General features: G+C 37.4%; 1 protein-coding gene across 1 annotated transcript in view; it reads right to left on the bottom strand.

The window, feature by feature from the left end:
- LOC113597128 (EF-hand calcium-binding domain-containing protein 13) overlaps positions 1–18,338 on the bottom strand; it is a 108,494-nt gene that overhangs the window by 37,296 nt on the left and 52,860 nt on the right. Inside the window, exons 11-16 of the mRNA XM_053211847.1 lie at positions 16,538–16,786; positions 14,687–14,737; positions 10,913–11,056; positions 9,044–9,115; positions 5,444–5,587; positions 1,486–1,557 (exon numbers count right to left, since the gene is read on the bottom strand). Coding sequence (XP_053067822.1) covers positions 1,486–1,557; positions 5,444–5,587; positions 9,044–9,115; positions 10,913–11,056; positions 14,687–14,737; positions 16,538–16,786 — 732 coding nt within the window. The remainder of the gene's footprint in view (positions 1–1,485; positions 1,558–5,443; positions 5,588–9,043; positions 9,116–10,912; positions 11,057–14,686; positions 14,738–16,537; positions 16,787–18,338) is intronic.

Here is an 18,338-nt window from a genome sequence, read left to right as displayed (position 1 = left end):
CTTGCTAGGTTGGTCAAAAGTTTTAAAGTTGTCTTCTTTTTATTTTTCAAATTTTTATTTAAATTCTAGTTAGTTAACATATAGTGTACTCTTGGTTTCAGTAGAATTTAGTGATTCATCACTTACATGTGACACCCAGTGTTCAACGTAACAAATGCCCTCCTTCATACCCATCATCCTTTTAGCCCATCCCCCGCCACCTCCCTCCATCAACCCTCAGTTTGTTCACTATAGTTAAGACTCTTTATATGGTTTGCTTCTCTCTCTTCCCCCACCTTCCCCTACGTTCATCCGTTTTGTTTCTTAAATTCCACATGTGTGAAATCATATGGTATTTGTCTTTCTCTGCCTGACTTATCTCGCTTAGCATAATCCAGCCTGGTTCCATCCACATTGTTGCAAATGGCAAGATTTCATTCTTTTGATGGCTGGGTAATATTCCATTACATATACATATACATACACCGTAACTTCTTTATTCATTCATCAGTCCATGGACATTTGGGTTTTTTCCATAATTTGGCAATTGTTGACAATGCTGCTATAAACATCAGGGTGCACGTGGCCCTTCAAATTAGTATTTGTGTACCTTTTGTGTAAATACCTAGTAGTGAAATTGCTGGGTCATAGGGTAGTTCTATTTTTAACTTTTTGAGGAAACTCCATATTGTCTTCCACAGTGGCTGCACCAATTTGCATTCTAAAAATTATTTTCTCATCGTTTATAATATTCTAATAAATTCAGGTCAGATATACCTAGTGAATAATCTCAGAGAACAGTATATAATCTAATATTTTTCTAGCACTATCAAAGTAAAACTACCCATAACTTTGAGTTTGGGGTAAACTTAGCAGTCTTTGCCATATAATTCAAACACAAGTTATATAAACTAATACTGTATTGTTTTATCTTTAAAAAAAATTAATGTTTGTTTATTTTTGAGAAAGAGAGAGACAGGGAAACCGAGTACGAGTGGGGGAGGAGCAGTGAGGGAGGGAGACACAGAATCCGAAGCAGGCTCCAGGCTCTGAGCTGTCAGCACAGACCCTGATCGGGGGGCTCCAACTCACAGACCACAAGATCATGACCTGAGCCGAAGTCTGACGCTTACACAACTGAGCCACCAAGGTGCCCCTATATTGTTTTATCTTTATATTGTTTCTTACTTACCTGTGCTTTATCTAATCCTGTGTGGTTTTTAAAAGATTTTGTTTGTTTGTTTGTTTACTATTTTAGGGAAAGAGAGAGCACAAGCTGCGGAGAAGGATGAAGGGAGAGAGGAAATCTTAAGCAGGCTTCATACTCAGCGCGAATGGATGCAGGTTGAGCCCATGACCCTGGAATCATGACCTGAGCCGAAGTCAAGAGTCAGTTGCTCAACCGACTGAGTGACGCAGACGCCCCAATCCTGTGTTGTTTTAACATGAAAACCACTGCCTGTCCTTCCACACGGAGCCAGTAGATACATATTAAGTGGAACTCACCTGAGGCTTTAGGCATGTTCAATGTATCACAGAACTTAATAAAAAATTCTTGAAAGGTAATCTTGCCATTTTCTGTAATGCAAAGTAAAATGTAGATGAAGGAATTACTGCTTCTGAATTAATCTGTCAGCAGTTAATAGTCAAGTTATAACAAAGGTGAAAAGCCCGGGGGTCAGCCTGTACTGTTCCTTCTTCCTTAACTTCTGCATACATATGATTATCAATTTCTATTCAATTATTTCCAAATACTTCTTGAGTATATCACTATATTAGTTAATGCCTATGCTATTACAATAGCATTGCTAAAAATCTATCGCATCAGTCTCATTGCTCTCCATTTATTTTAAACAATGCAGCAAGAGAGGTCTTTCTCTTTAAAAAAAAAAAATCTGGTTACTCCTCTGAATAAAACCCTTCAGTAGCTCTTACTTGTCCAAAAACTACAAAAGCAAAACAAAACAAACACATGGTGGGTAGGCAAAGAGGCCATAGGCCAATATTCCTTACAAATGTGTTAACATCTAAGTGAAATTCTAGAAAATAGGGTTTAGCAGTATAAGCAGAAACTAAAGTTCTAGATACCTTTAGGACATGCATTTTCACTGAGGGTGATAGGCTTTCAGGAAGGAAAACAGGTTCTTGGAGGGGAAAAAATCTTAGCCATTACAATGGTTTGTGGCCACAGTACATAAGCAAGTATTTATTTTTGGCATTAAACATTCATAGCGTGTGGGATGGTGAAAAAGACAAAAACGTCTAAAAAGTCTCCTTAGGGGAGTGATTTTTTTTTTTAAAGGTTAAGAAACACTACTTTTAGGATAATGGTAACCACCTAAATTTACTCTGGAGAAATCTAAGAAAAAGGCTTAGAAATCCATAGGACCAAAGATGGCATCTTGATGTGGAACTCAGTGCATAGGATTTGGTGGTGAAGGAAAAGAAAGAAGCAGTTAAAGATGAAGTCCCTACCAAACAGTATCAAAATGTCAGAAGGCTCACTACCCCCACCTCCCACCCTCTGCCCCAAAGGTGCCATTAAAGTAAACGGACTTCATTTACTTCAGTAGAAACTGAAGACAGAGCTCCAAACTGAATGTGCCACCCACCACCCTCAACTCTTTCAACAAATCAGGATAGAAATGGACAAAGGAAGATTTGAGATGGGAGCCAACAACTCAGAAAATAGATTGTGTAGAAAGACCAAGTCAGCTCCAAAATAAAGACTCAAGTAAAGTAAAGGTACACAAGGTGGAATGGATATGACAAACTATAGTAAGGGACATAAAGGATAGACATGAAAAGAACCAAAAGGAAAAAAAAAAAAAAAAAAAAAAGGAGGGGGGAGAGAGAAAAGGAAGAAAAAAAAACAAACCAATGCAAGAAAAAAAAAAAGTAGAAAAGTTTACAGCAGAAGTGACAAAGCCCAGAAATAAACCCCACATACGCTCAACTAATATTTGACAAGGCAGCCAAGAACATTCAATGGAGAAAGGATGGTCTCTTCAACAAATGGTGTTGGGAAACTGAATAACCACTTGGGATACTCCCCAAAATTACCTCAAAATAAATTAAAGATTTAATTGTAAGATCTGATACTGTAAAGAAAACATAAGGAAACAGCTTTCAGACATTGGTCTTGGCAATGATTTTTTGGACATGACACCAAAAGCACAAACAACAAAAGCAGAAATCAACAAGTAGAACTAGATCCAATTGAAGATTTTTCTTTTTTTTAATGTTTATTTGTTTGTGAGAGAGAAAGACACAGAGCATGAGCAGGGGAGGGGCAGAGAGAGAGGGAGACACAGAAACTGAAGCAAGCTCCAAGCTGTCAGCACAGAGCCCGACGTGGTGCTTGAACTCAAGAATCATGAGATCGAGACCTGAAGTCGAATGCTTAACTGGCTGTAGTCGGACGCTTAACCAACGGAGCCACCCAGGCACCCCAGAACTACATTCAACTTAAAAACTTTTGTACAGCAAAAGAAACAATCGGCAAAATGAAAAGGCAACCTACAGAATGAGAGAAAATATTTGCGAACCATATATCTGATAAAGGATTATTATCCAAAATATATAACAAAGAATTCACACAGCTCAATAACAAACAAACAAATGAACTATTTTAAAAATGGGCAGAGTAATAGAACAGGCATTTTCCCAAAGAAGACATCCAAACGACCAACAGGTGCATGAAAAGGTGTTCAACATCACTAACCATCAGGGAAATGCAAATCATAACCACAATGAGATATTGCTCAAACCTGTTAGAATGGCTATCACCAAGAAGACAGGAGATACGGATTTGTGATGATGTGGAGAAAGGGAACCCTCATACACTGTTGGTGGCAATGTAAATTGGTGCAGCCACTATGGACAATAGTATAGAGATTCCCCTCAAAATTAAAAATAGAACTACAATATGAACCATCAATTCCCCTTATAAGTGTATATTCAAAGGAAACGAAAACAGGATCTCGAAGACATACTCCTGTGTCTATTGCAGCATTATTCACAATAGCTAAAATATGGAAACAATCTAAGTGCTCATCAACAGATGAATAAACAGAGGTAGTGTGAAAATATACAACAGAATATTTTTCAGCCATGAGAAAGAGAGAAATCCTGTCATTTGCAACAACATGGTAGGATCTTGAAGTCCTTATGCTTAGAGGAGATAAGCCAAAGACAAATGTTGTATATGTCACTAATATGTGGAATCCAAAAAAGCCGATCTCATAGAAAGAGAGTAGAATGGTGGTTACCAAGGACTTAGGGGGTGGGGTGATTGGGGAGATACTGTTAAAAAGTACAAGTTTGCAGTTAAAATGAATAAATTCTGGAAATCTAATGCTGTGCTGATCTAATACTGTATTACATAATTGAAAGTTGCTAAGAGACTAGATCTTAAATGTTCTCACCACAAAAAAAGAAATTGTGATAATTACGTGATGTGATAGAGGTGTTAGATAACATTACAGTGATAATTATATTGCAATATATAAATGTATCAAATCAGCACATTGGACACCCTAAACTTACATAATGTTATCATATGCCCATTATATCTCAATTTTACAAAAAGGAAAAGAAAAACTCTGTGGAGGTGGAGTGGGGGAAAAAAAAAGCTCTAAGTCACTAATATCGAGGATGAAAATGAAGGTATCATTACAGATGAAGCAGAAATCAAAAAAGATAAAAAGCAGATGTCAAGGACAACTTTATCCAATACATTTGAAAAGTCAGATGAAATGGACAAATTCCTATAAAGACACAGCCTGCCAAAACTGACAGGAAAATAGAATATTTTCTTGGTAATACCATACAATTTAAGAAATTAAATCAATAATCCAGAATTTTTCCATAAATAAAACTCTAGGCCCATAAGGCTTCACCAGTGAGTTCTGCTTAACATTTGAGGAAGAAAAAAATCTCTTACAGAGAATAGGAAAGTAAAGAATATTCCCCAACTCTTTTGAAAACGTAGCAAAAATGATATTCAACAATACCAGTCATTAAAATAACGCAGTTATTTGGTACATTTATAAACATCTGCTTCCCTGAGCCAATGCCACAGGCAACACCCCCTGAGGTATTCCTGGATATCAGCATAGTTTCCCTTCCAAAGGGTTAACACGTGGCGAAGGGCCTCACGGACTCTGTTGTACTCTGTGCATGGCATTCTGATTGAATACTGCCCATGCCAGCCAGTTCACAAAGTGACCTCATCTCCCAAGTACCACCACCCACAGGGATAAAGTAGGCCCAGACTCACCCATCTGTTCAGTCTCACAGAGCTCAGGCTTGGCACACTATGGTGGCACCGGTGCTCACCAGTCATCTCACTGCAGCCCCCCCGCCCCAGGGTGCCCTCCATTGCTGTATACCCCATCCATACATCTCCCATCCCCACTGGTAGATGATGGCCTTTACAACTAGATGCATTCAGACTACTAACCGTGTTCAGGTCCATGTCTTAATACTTCATCAAGTAAAACATTAGCTGCATGAAAGTCATTGTTCATCAATAATGCCTTGAGGTCAGAGACATCAATCAGATCATTCTGGAGAATTTGAACAGTAACGAAGAGTAGCTGTGTAACTGAGAAAAAAAAAAAAAGAGCAAAAACATGCTTCAACAGCAGAAATAAGAGTACACTGTTCACTTTCACTTAATGGGCTTGAGTTGCATAAGAGAAGTTTACATGAAATTACTAGTAGTTTTAAAAACCATTGTGTATTATAATAGCTAGCAGTTACTGAACACTAAGTGCTGGAGACTCTTCTGAGTACTTCTACTTTACCTATTTAAGTCTATTATTACCTGTAATAATTCCAAGATAGGCATTATTATCCCCATTTTTCAGATGAAGGAATTGAGGTTAGTGAGATTTAAAAAATTTTTTTTAATGTTTATTTATTTTTGAGAGAGAGAGACAGACAGACAGAGAGACAGACAGACAGACAGACCATGAGCAGGGAAGGGTCAGAGAGAGACAAAGATGCAGAATCTGAAGCAGGCTCCGGGTTCTGAGCTGTCAGCAGAGACTCCAACGTGGGGCTCAAACTCACTAACCGCGAAATCATGACCTGAGCTGAAGTTGGGCGCTTAACCGACTGAGACACCCAGGCGCCCCGAGGTTTGTGAGATTAAGTGATTTACTAAAGAATATACTGGTATTAAGTGACAGGGCCAGGATTCAAATCCAGGCACGATATTTCCAAAGCCCATGCTCTTAACTACTGTGCCTTTCAGGTAGACATATGTAACTGCTCAACCATTATGCCTACAGCTACATAATACTTCATATGTGGACCCTGAAATAATTGTGAAGCATTACAAAGAAGTTTACATCAAAACTTTATTGCCTTATTTCACTTAAAGTTATCTTACAGAGACAAAATAAGAAGAAGAAGGTGCTGTTTCTGTAAGTCGTGCTCTTTATATTTATCTTATAGCCCCACAAATCTTGACAGCCTTGGTCACTTTCCAATGCCTTCAAACAGTTGTGGTTGTTGATGCTGTTTAATTTAGTCCACATTTTACTAGTTGTTCTCAGAAGGAGGGTTGGTTTCACATAAGCTACTCCATCATAGTCAGAAGTAGAACCAGGTAACTCAAGCTTTATAGGTAAATTTGATGCCCTGCTCTGGTTGAAAATTATTGTTTAGGTTATTACTTTACTACAAAGCTATAGTGATTAAGACCATGTGGCATAAGAATAAAAATCAATGGAATGGAACTGGAAGTCTAGAAATAAATCCATACATTTCTGATCAATTGATTTTTTACACGGATGGCAAAACCATTTATTTAAGGGGGAAAAGAATGATCTTGTCAACAAATGATGCTGGGGTAACTGGCTATCTGCATGCAAAAGAATTAAAGTGGACTCCCATCTCACACCACATACAAACATTAACTCAAAATGAATCAAAGATTGAAATTAAAAGGCTAAAACTATAAAATTCTTAGAAGAAAACATTAGTATAAATCTTAATGATCTTGGATTATGTTTAGACATGATATCAAAAGAAGTGACAAAAGAAAATATAAACTGGATTTCACCCAATTTAAAAACGTTTGTGCTTCAAAGGACACCACCAAGAAAGAGAAAAGACCCATAAAATTGGAGAAAAGATTTGCAAATCATCTATCTGATAAAGCTATAGTATCCAGGATATAAGAACCCTAACAACTTGACAAATAACCCGATTTTAAAATAAGCAAAGGATACATATCTCTAAATGGCCAGTCAACACATGTAAAGATGTTCAAAGTTATTAGCCATCAGGGAAATGCAAAACAAAACCACGGTGAGATACTTGTGAGACTAGGCTAGAATAAAAAAGACGGACAATGTAACAAGTACTGACAAGGATTTAAAGAAATGTACAATGCGTTGGGAATGTAAAATGGGGCAGCTGCTTTGGAAAACGTTCCAGCAGCTCCTCAAGTTGAATGTAAAGTTACCACGTGACCCAGCAGTTCCATTCCCAGGTAGGTACCTGAGAGAAATGTAAATGTACGTCCACACAAAAACCTGCACTCAAAAAAATGTACACATGTTCATAGCAGCATTATTCTTAGTGGCCAAAAAAGGGAAACAACCCGAATGTCTATGAACTGATAAATGGCCAAAGAAAATGTGGTATAACCACAGAATATTATTCTACCACGAAAAGGAATAAAGTACTCATTTATGTTATGATGCAGGTGAACCTTAAAAACAGTATGCTGGGGCGCCTGGGTGGCTCAGTCGGTTGAGCGGCCGACTTCAGCTCAGGTCATGATCTCATGGTTTCGTGGGTTCGAGCCCCACATCGTGCTGACAGCTCAGAGCCTGGAGCCTGCTTCGGATTCTGTGTCTCCCTCTCTCTCTGTCCCTCCCCCGCGCTCTCTCTCTCTCAAAAATAAACATTAAAAATTAAAACAAAAAACAAAACCAGTATGCCAAATGAAAGAAGCCAGACACAAAAAGCCACGTATTCTAGTTACATGAATAACTAGAATAACGATTCTAGTTATATGATGTTCAAAAATCAACACAGATAGAAAGCAGACTAGTGGTTGTCAGTGGCTGGGGAGAGCGGGGAAATAAGCACTACAGGGTACAGGGGTTTTTTTTGACGTGATGAAAATGTCCCAGAATTAGAGTGTGATGGTTGCACAACTTTGTGAATATATCAAAAACCACTGAATTGAACACCTTAAAAGGATGAGATTTTATGGTATGTGATTTATATCTCAGTAAAAATGTACATTTGATAAAAAATGCCATTGATTATAAAGGTGTTCTAATTTTAGAGATATTCAAACGTGAAGAAAAAAAGACATTTGTTTCCCCAAGGCATTTAGAAATACATTGTTGGCAGGGGTGTCTGCATTTGTGGAGGGTTCTTTGGTAGGTGTTCTCTGTAGACATGGGGGTTTAGGGAAAGATGCTGGTGTTGAAATGGTTTCCCTAATTTCAAGGAGCACGAGAGGAACTTTGGGGACAAAGACCAAGCACTTGTCTTTATGCAGCAGGGGCAAAATGATGTGGTTAGGCCACAGAAATGACATGGTAGTAAGAATGATACAGGGATTAATGGCCCAAGCATTTAAAGAAACTAGCTAGATGAAGCTAAGATTTCTATAAGTGAAATCAATGGCCAGTCCATTTGGGTAAACCTGAAAACTCCAAAGGCCTGACTTGAGACAGCACAGAGGGTAGTAGTGGTCCCTCACCCAATTTCCACACCTGATTTAATTCATAGATCCAGAACCCCTTGAGTGAAGAAAAATTTATCTCCTCTTGAGGAAGGACTTTATATTAACAGCAAAGGTATTTACTGTGTATCTTCTTCAACGCTGTTTTATTTCTTTTCCCTCCTTTATAACTTTGCCCCATTTTCACTTGTTTTTTTTTTATATCACATAAGCTGCTTGAAATCCCTTTTGAAACTATAGACACTACAAATTAAACACTTGAAATCCATTTAGTGATTTTTTTTAAATGTGATTTCATTATCTTTATTTTACAGTCACTTCTTTAAACTGGAAGTATTCACTTACCTATGGACTCTTTGAAAGGTGGACTTCCTTTCATTCTTTCAAAGAAATCTTTTAAAGTCACCTCATCATCATCTGGAAATATCAAAATCAAGCATATTGTCATTAAAACCCTGATACTCAATCGGTACACAAAATAAAGGCTCTGATTAACAATACCTAAAATCTCATTCTACCTCATTTCTCTCTCAAATGGCTGAAACTATTTCTATGTAATTTTTCATACTTTCAGGAACCACACCCATTGATCAGTTAATGATATTAATAGTTCACTTTTTTTGACTTCTTACTCAAAAGTAAGAACTTAAAATAACTTTGAGTTCCTTATGTATATATACTAAGTATCCTTTTATGATGCTTCACATTTATTAACTAAAATATGCACAAGAATTCTATAACATGCTTGATATGCCTATCCTTAAAAGATGAAAGCAAAGAGAAATTAAATAACTTGTCTAGCTCACAAGAGCCAGAAAGTGCTCGAGGCTGTATTTGAACTAAGGCAGTCTAAGGCCAGAGGTGACAATGTTAACTACTGGGACACACACACACACACACACACACACACACACACACACACACACAGGAAATAAAATGCAGTAATGTAACCACAGCAGAAAATATAGGGCTATAACTACATTGAAAAGACTTTAACTTATAACAAAATGGCAAGCTGGGTAGCACAGGAACGATTACAAATTCCTAAAGATGCTGTATGAAATATTTTATTCTATAAATGCATTATCAAGTTGTATGAAAAGGAAATAATAAAACGTTAAGTGGGCACAGAGATCCAGAGGGGAAAACCAAGTGAATACTAAGCCTACAGCTATTTGGGGATACATATTAGATCCAAAAGCAGCAAGGTGCTTGATTTAAATGTTCATGCATATTCATAAAAGAAAACTTGGGTCCTGCTACACAGAGAGCTTGAATTTAGATACCAAATGAAACTGGGATGCTTAAAGAATTTCAATCCAGTGAAAGGGAGATTAAAATATTATATTCACTGGCCCATGTAAACACCAAGGTGACCTAAATCTTCCCAAGTTTGAGAGGCAGTGGGTAAAAAAGATCACCTGTGAAAAATCTCCTGCATCTCATGTGGGCTTAGGGTCTAAATTTATACCACTCTCATGATATGAAAAACCCCAGGTCAAAACATAAAAATTGATTGAGGTCAATAATAATCTATGGCAAAAGCAATAACCAAACAATGCTGGGGAGGTACTCTTAAACCTAAGACATGCTCATGGGATTCCCATAGAAAAAACAAGCTGGTTAAGATAAACCCCAAATAAAAAGCCACCTAAAACTGGTAAAACTCACCAGCTTCTAGAAGTATTCCCACACGATTTGACACTTAAGAGTGGATGTAAATAGGAAAGGAGATCAAGTACACAATACATGAAGTCAAAGATGGAAAACAAAGATAAATATGTGACCACTTGGAAACAATGATCAAGACTAAATAATTATTCTTCTGAGATGTAATGAAACTTTGGGTATTTCCTTTGGTTAAAAAAGCAGAATGGGACAAGCAAAATAAAAGGTGAAAGTGGGTCTCCTCTGAAGAAAGACTGCAGATCAAAATGAAGCTGCTGATGTCATGTCTTTGTTTTATTACATAATGGTATTTTCCCACCCATGCTTACAAGAAATGAATGCTAATTATCTAAATAAGCATATGTAGAGTATGAACAGATAGATATGGTCAGTAAATAAATTAGCAGACTATTTTGGCTCTAATTTATATCAACCTAAGCCTCATCGCGACTGCCTTTAGCATTTTACCTCCATATAAAACACTCTAAAACTGGTTCCTATAAACAGGGAAAAATGAGCAGAATCTCAAGCCAAAAAAATGCTCACCACTGATGTCACAATACTTAAGGGCTTCACTGCCGTCCTCCGCAGCTAAATTAACATTCAAACTTTTCAGGGCATGCTCCAAGTTACGTATGCCAATCTTGCCATTATCAACACTTGTCAAGATATAAGCAGCTTCTTTAAATGCTACAAAGATAAATAAATATATATAAGATACTATTATTTTAAAAAATGCAAAATAGTTTGTCCAGAGTCCACTATAGGTGAACTCTCAATTTAAGTATATATATTTAACTAAAATCTCTGCAGAAAAAAAGCAAAGTATTTTCTACTTGTAACTGACAACCTATTTATTTCAAGCAGCATTTAAAAAAATTAAGGGCGCCTAGGTGGCTCAGTCGGTTAGCCATCCAACTTCAGCTCAGGTCATGATCTCATGGTTCCTGGGTTTAAGCCCCGCATTGGGCTCTGGGCTAAAAACTCAGAGCCTAGAGCCTGCTTCAGATTCTGTGTCTCTCTCTCTGCCCCTCTTCCACTTGTTCTCTCTCTCTCTCTCTCTCTCTCTCTCTCTCTCTCTCTTAAAACTAAACATTTAAGAAAAGAAAAATTAAACCAAAAAATTATATGCAGAATTTGATGGGTTATCTGAATCCATTCATCCATTAAATACTGAATAAGCTGTGACCCTTTCTTAAATAATAGTAACGTCCTGTACATGTAGATCTAAAGACTTCTATCAACTGATGAAATAAACCAAAAAAAAAAAAAAAGCTAAAATTTGAGATTAAAGCTCTTGATCTCCAGGGCCACTACCAGTCTATATTGTGCTTTTGTGTGAATTGAAAAAAGGCACCCCTCTCTATGTATCAATTACAAAGAGGCATACCTTCCTCTAGGTAGCTGCAATCTAGCATTGGTGGTCCCAGCCTGGAGAGCACAGTGGAATGTAGAATGCATTTCAGTCTCTACTTGTACCCTTTCAACCAGGCATCTCTGTGCAAGCACAACCCATGCAACCAAATGTAGTCCTGTTGATACCACACCAATTTAAAATATAAAACATGATCATTACTGGGAGTTTCAATTTTTTGTCAATACCATTTCTCACCCCATTTCTCTCTCAACCCCAAAATGAAGTTGTCGTGTATGTTTCCATAGTCCGAAAATCGTTGCATTATACTAACAGATCTAAACCTTCAGTTGGAAAGAATACCATAATACCATTTTAGACCTATATTCATTTTTACTAACATTTATTTTATAGCTACTAAAACCAACAATGAAAATTTCAGCCCTCTTAAAGAGTTTCCTTTAAATTCCTTGAAGACAGGGACTTTAGAATTTGTCTTGTCTATAAGTAAAATTATAATACATTATATAGTTGGTACTATGAGAAAAATGTGTGCCAGATATGAGCACTGAGCACTCAGATATAAAGCACTGAGACAGTTCACCTAACCTATAACTCTGAAAAGTCTTATGGGTTGAGGAGTGATGTTTGAGCTGAGTTTGGGGGAAAAATGTGAATTTGTTTGACAGAAAATATACAGAAAGGAAACAGCACATGCAAATATATGGAACCAAAAGCACATGGAAGATATGGAACCAATTTAAATTATAATAAGTAATATGGCTACAGAATAAATACAAATGCAGAAGTGATGAGAGATGAGGCTAATGAGATAAGAAGACAGATTTATTGTCATTCTTTAATTCCATAAATATTCACAATTATATAAGTCAATAATATAAAAGATTTGAAACAATGCCTAGCACAGTAAATATCATATAATATTACCTATTAAATTAGCTATTAATAAGGGGCTTCGGAAAGCCAAAATTGTGCTAGGATCTGGAGAAACAATGCTAGGACTTCTGGCAAAATGGAAACATGGTTCTTGGCCCAATGATGCTTCCAGGCACGTAAGAAAAAGAATCATTAACCAAATAATCAAAAATATGACTAGAAAACAACCAGATTTTAACATGGGCAGAAGACCTAAATAGACATTTTTCTGAAGAAGACAGACACACGAAAAGATATTCATCACCAATCTCAGGGAAATGCAAATCAAAACAACAATGAGATATCACCTTACACATGTCAGAATGACTAAAATCAAAAACATAAGAAGTAACAAGTGCTGGCGAGGACGTGGAGAAAAAGCAGCCCTTGTGCAATGTTGGTGGAATGTAAATTGGTACGGCTGATGTGGAAACAGTATGGAGGTTCCTCAAAAAGTAAAAACAGAAATACTATTTGACCCAACAATTCCACTACTGGGTATTTACCCAAAGAGAACAAAAACACTAATTCAAAAAGGTATATGCACCCCTATATGTTTACTGCAGCATTATTTACAATAGCCATGATATGGAAGTATCTCAACTATCTATCAATAGGTGAATGAATAAAGATGTGGTATATTATGGAATTTGACACAACCATGGAAAAGAATGAGATTGTTTTTTTGCCATTTGCAACAACATGGATGGACCTAGAGGGTATTATACTAAGTGAAATATGTCAGACTGAGAAAGACAAACACCATATGATTGCACTCATATGTGGAATCTAAAAAACAAATAAAAAAAAAAGAAAAGCAAAATCAGACCTATAAATACAGGAACAAACTGATGGTGGCCAGAGAGAAGGGGGGATAATGGGTAAAATGGGTAAAGGGGAGTAGGAGATACGGGTTTCCAGGAATGTAATGACTATGTCATGGGAATAAAAGGCACAGGAAAGGGAATATAGTCAGTGATACTGTAATATTGTTGTATGGTGACAAATGGCTATGTTTGTGGTGAGCATAGCAAAATGTATAATCACTACACCTGAAACGAATATAACATTGTGTGTCCACCGTACTCAAATAAAAAAATTTAATGAGAAATTATATTATTTTGGTCTTAATGAATTAAGATAATTCAAAGTTCTCTAATATTTTTGCTACTTTTTTTCCTAAGTAAGCTCTACACTCAACATGGGGCTTGAACTCATGACCCTGAGGTCAAGAGTTGCATGTTCTACCAACTGAACCAGTCAGATGCTCCTACTTTTGTCACTTTATAAGCTAAAATATATTGAGCATTTCTAGTGTCATTTAAAAAAATATTAATGGGTATTTGTAGTATGAAGTAAATGCTATGGAAAAGACATAGTTTAATGAAAGCTTATAATAAAAGAAGCTGACCTCGACTAGCAGATAATGACAGGCTCCCTAGAGGAAATTGACATTCATTCAATTTTTTTTTTAATGTCTATTTTTGAGACAGAGAAGGAGACACAGAATCTGAAGCAGGCTCCATGCTCTGAGCTGTCAGCACAAAGCTCAGCACAGAGCTCAAACTCACAGACTACGACATCATGACCTGAGCCAAAGTGAGACACTTAACCAACTGAGTCACCCAGGCACCCCATCACTCATTTGAAAGATGAGTAAACATTAACTAGGCAAAGAGTGTCAGGGAAACCTATTCCAGGGAACAAAATACGCAAAAGCTTTGTAGTTGGATTTCGAAGGAAATGAAAGAAAGCCAATGTACTTGAAAATGCAGAAAGCAAGGGTAATGGTACAAAATTATACCAGAGAGCTAGGACATGCAGGATTTTGATCTTTAACAACAATGGAAAATGTTTAAAGAGTTGAAAATAGGGGGACATCACACAATCAGATTACTTTTTTGAAAAAAAAAATTACTCTGGCTGGAGTGGGACGAATGGACTAGGAATCCATTGGCACCTGGCAATGATCCTAAAAAATAACTCTTTCATAGGGAATGCTTTCTTGTATACATATATAAAGTCCTTACCATCTGCTGTTGGTAGTTTCAGATTTGAAGACAAAGCCTCTTTCCTAAAGTCTGCAAATTTAAATAGAGAGATTAGGCCATAAGGAACAGCATAATGATTTTACCCAGTTTGGAAGAAAACCAATGGATAAATTACATACTTCATTTCTCAATAACATTTAGCATTGACCATTCCCTTCTTCTCAAAATCCTCCACTAGCTTCCAGAATAACGTTCTCTACTCATCTTCCTCTTACTTCTTAGACTCCATGGATTCGTCAAGCTCCACCAAGCTTCTTAAATGTGGCTGAGATTCTAATGTTACAAATGCTTCCTTTATCCCTAAGAGAACAGCTTAATCCCCAGGCTCATATGTTCAATAACATGTTTAATTATTAGTCTGAATTGTCCTTCTTTAGTCCTGCCTGCCTATCTATCTATCTATCTATCTATCTATCTATCTATCTATCTATCTATCTAATTCTGGAGCTTTTCCTAAGGACAAGGTGCAGTTATACCCTTCATCCTATACATTTTCTACAAAAATGCAAATTGATACAGAGATCTATTTGAGGGACAAGTGATAGAAACAAAATATGTCCATTTGCATAGATGGACCACATTGCAGTTAGAGAGCAGTTTAGAATAACTCACAACTAGTACAGGTATTACCTTGAAGCAAAAGGGGGTTAGAATCAAGATACATTATATTTACATTAATTTTTAAAATGTGATCTAAGCAGGATTAAAAAAATATAACTAACCTATTAAAAAGTACTTTCAAAATAGTAGGTTTGGCAATTTTACAAGATAACTCTAAAACAGAATTTCTCAACCTGAGCAAAATTACATTTGGGGCCAGCTAATTATGTGGGGGAGTGCTGTCCTATACATCATAGGGTGGTTAGTAGCATCCCTCACCTCTACTCACCAGATCCCAGCACTCCTCCCCCATCAGTTTTGACAATCTAAACTGTCTTTGCATATTGCCAGTTTTTCCCTGAGACACAGATCTGATCTCATTTTTTAGCTGAAGTTAAATTTAAAGGCAGGAGATGGCTTTCCAAGTATTGATAAAATCCATCTGGGTATATCCCAGATAAGAATATGGATGGATCAGGTAAATTCTTTGTAAATAGAGCAAATAGCCAGATCAACACTTACACAGAATGTTATATAGACCAACGGTTTAATTGTTCAACAATAACTTGTATTTTTCAAAGAGCCTTTCACCTAAAAGAAAAAGAAAGCTAGACAACTATTAGGACCTCTCTAAAATTCATAAAAGGAAAGGGATTAACTTTGAAATAAAATTACTCTAGAAAGAAACATTTTATTTATTTTTTTTTTAATTTTTTTTTCAACGTTTATTTATTTTTGGGACAGAGAGAGACAGAGCATGAACGGGGGAGGAGCAGAGAGAGAGGGAGACACAGAACCGGAAACAGGCTCCAGGCTCTGAGCCATCAGCCCAGAGCCCGACGCGGGGCTCGAACTCCCGGACCGCGAGATCGTGACCTGGCTGAAGTCGGACGCTTAACCGACTGCGCCACCCAGGCGCCCCGAAAGAAACATTTTAAAGCCATATGACAATATATATAAATACTTTCAGACCAAGTTTACAATGCAGTCCAAGAGATCATCCAGGAATTTGATATTGTAATAACTAAACCTCCGTGAATATAGAATATAAGATATATCTCTAAATCTGATCTGTAGTAAATTGCATTTCAATACATTTACAGTAGTATTTAGGAACTAAGTATTAAGATTTAATTAATTAAGTATTTGGTAAAATATTTTAAAACCTTGGATAAAATTTTAGAAGAAATTTTTATTACAAGTTACTGGTTATCTGCTCAATCAACTCACCGTCGAGCAAGGAATCATCCAGCACTTCTTGAAAACTATTATCAGTGAAATAAATTCTATTGGTGTTTCCAAGCACATCTGCATAGTTGTCCTTGCCAGACTGATCACTTTCCTCCATACATTCCAATGTACCGATGATGTCATTCAATGCTACAAACACAGAGAATATACATGCAACATGTAATTCAGTCCACGGATCTAAATTTTTGGAACATAACAGTAAAACTGATGGATTCTTCCAGTTTTGCACTGTCCAAAATGGCAGCCACTACCCACATGTGGCCATTTAAAAAGGTAGAGCAATCCATTCTCCACTATAGTTTTCTTTTTTTTTTTTTAATTTTTTCAACGTTTTTATTTATTTTTGGGACAGAGAGAGACGGAGCATGAACGGGGGAGGGGCAGAGAGAGAGGGAGACACAGAATCGGAAACAGGCTCCAGGCTCCGAGCCATCAGCCCAGAGCCTGACGCGGGGCTCGAACTCACGGACCGTGAGATCGTGACCTGGCTGAAGTCGGACGCTTAACCGACTGCGCCACCCAGGCGCCCCTCCACCATAGTTTTCTATAGTCCCTTATCTTTATTCTTAAGATTATTTTGTTAAAACTCCGGGTTCTGCGTGGGCTATTCCTTTATGAACAAAAAAGTATGCCAAAGTTTCTCTAGTCATTCTATTAACGAGCTCACCATTTCATAAAAAATACCCTCCATTCGTCACAACTGCTCCCAAACTCCAATCCTTCCCTTTCTACTTTCTTTCCCTACACCCCTTGCTCCTGTCAGCTCACTTTACCCAATTTAGAGAATCAGCAAAGCCTATTATGTTTAGCATGATAATATCAAACATCTGAACTAGGAAATCCATGACTGACCACCCCCCCCCTTAAAACAAACAAACAAACAAAAACCTCTTCACATTTCTAAAGTACATGTCTAAAAAAATAATCTTTCAGAATTCATTAAGAGAAATATATAATAAATTCCTTTAAAATTAGCTAATTTATGTGAAAGTATAATTTAATATATTATGTTGTTCCATGAGTTAGTCATTAGTCATTGGTAAGAAGTTTCAAAAATAGGCCATGTGAGGAATGGTTGAAGGGAAATCTGAGTCCAGAGAAAAGACGATTCAACGTAAAAGAAAGAAAATATAAGAGCTCTCCTCCCATCCCTGGAGGGCTACTGACAGGGGGAAGAGTCCAAATGTTAAGTTTGGGAATGGAATTATAAGGCAGGATTTCCATCAAATATGTGGAACAATTGACTAGTTCTACAGCTGTCCAAAAATTATGGAATGGGCTGCTTCAAAAAGTCATAAGGATTTCCAAGACAAACAGTAGGATGAGTGTACATTACGATTAGCCTGTCCCTGAAACCCACTAATGTGGTTTTTAAAAAAAATTTTTTTAATGTTTATTTCTGAGACAGAGAGAGACAGAGCATGAGTGGGGGAGGGGCAGAGAGAGAGAGGGAGACCCAGAATCTGAAGCAGGCTCCAGGCTCTGAGCTGTCAGCACAGAGCCCGACGCAGGGCTCGAACTCACAGACCGCGAGATCATGACCTGAGCCAAAGTTGGACGCTCAACCGACTGAGCCACCCAGGCACCCCTAATGTGGTTTTTAAATAAACATGTAGGGGCGCCTGGGTGGCGCAGTCGGTTGAGCGTCCGACTTCAGCCAGGTCACGATCTCGCGGTCCGGGAGTTCGAGCCCCGCGTCGGGCTCTGGGCTGATGGCTCGGAGCCTGGAGCCTGTTTCCGATTCTGTGTCTCCCTCTCTCTCTGCCCCTCCCCTGTTCAT

Source organism: Acinonyx jubatus, chromosome E1 (genome assembly GCF_027475565.1).
Source record: "Acinonyx jubatus isolate Ajub_Pintada_27869175 chromosome E1, VMU_Ajub_asm_v1.0, whole genome shotgun sequence".
Taxonomy (NCBI): domain Eukaryota; kingdom Metazoa; phylum Chordata; class Mammalia; order Carnivora; family Felidae; genus Acinonyx; species Acinonyx jubatus.
Note: the sequence above shows the minus strand (reverse complement) of the source record. Positions and strands in the feature narration are given on the sequence as shown.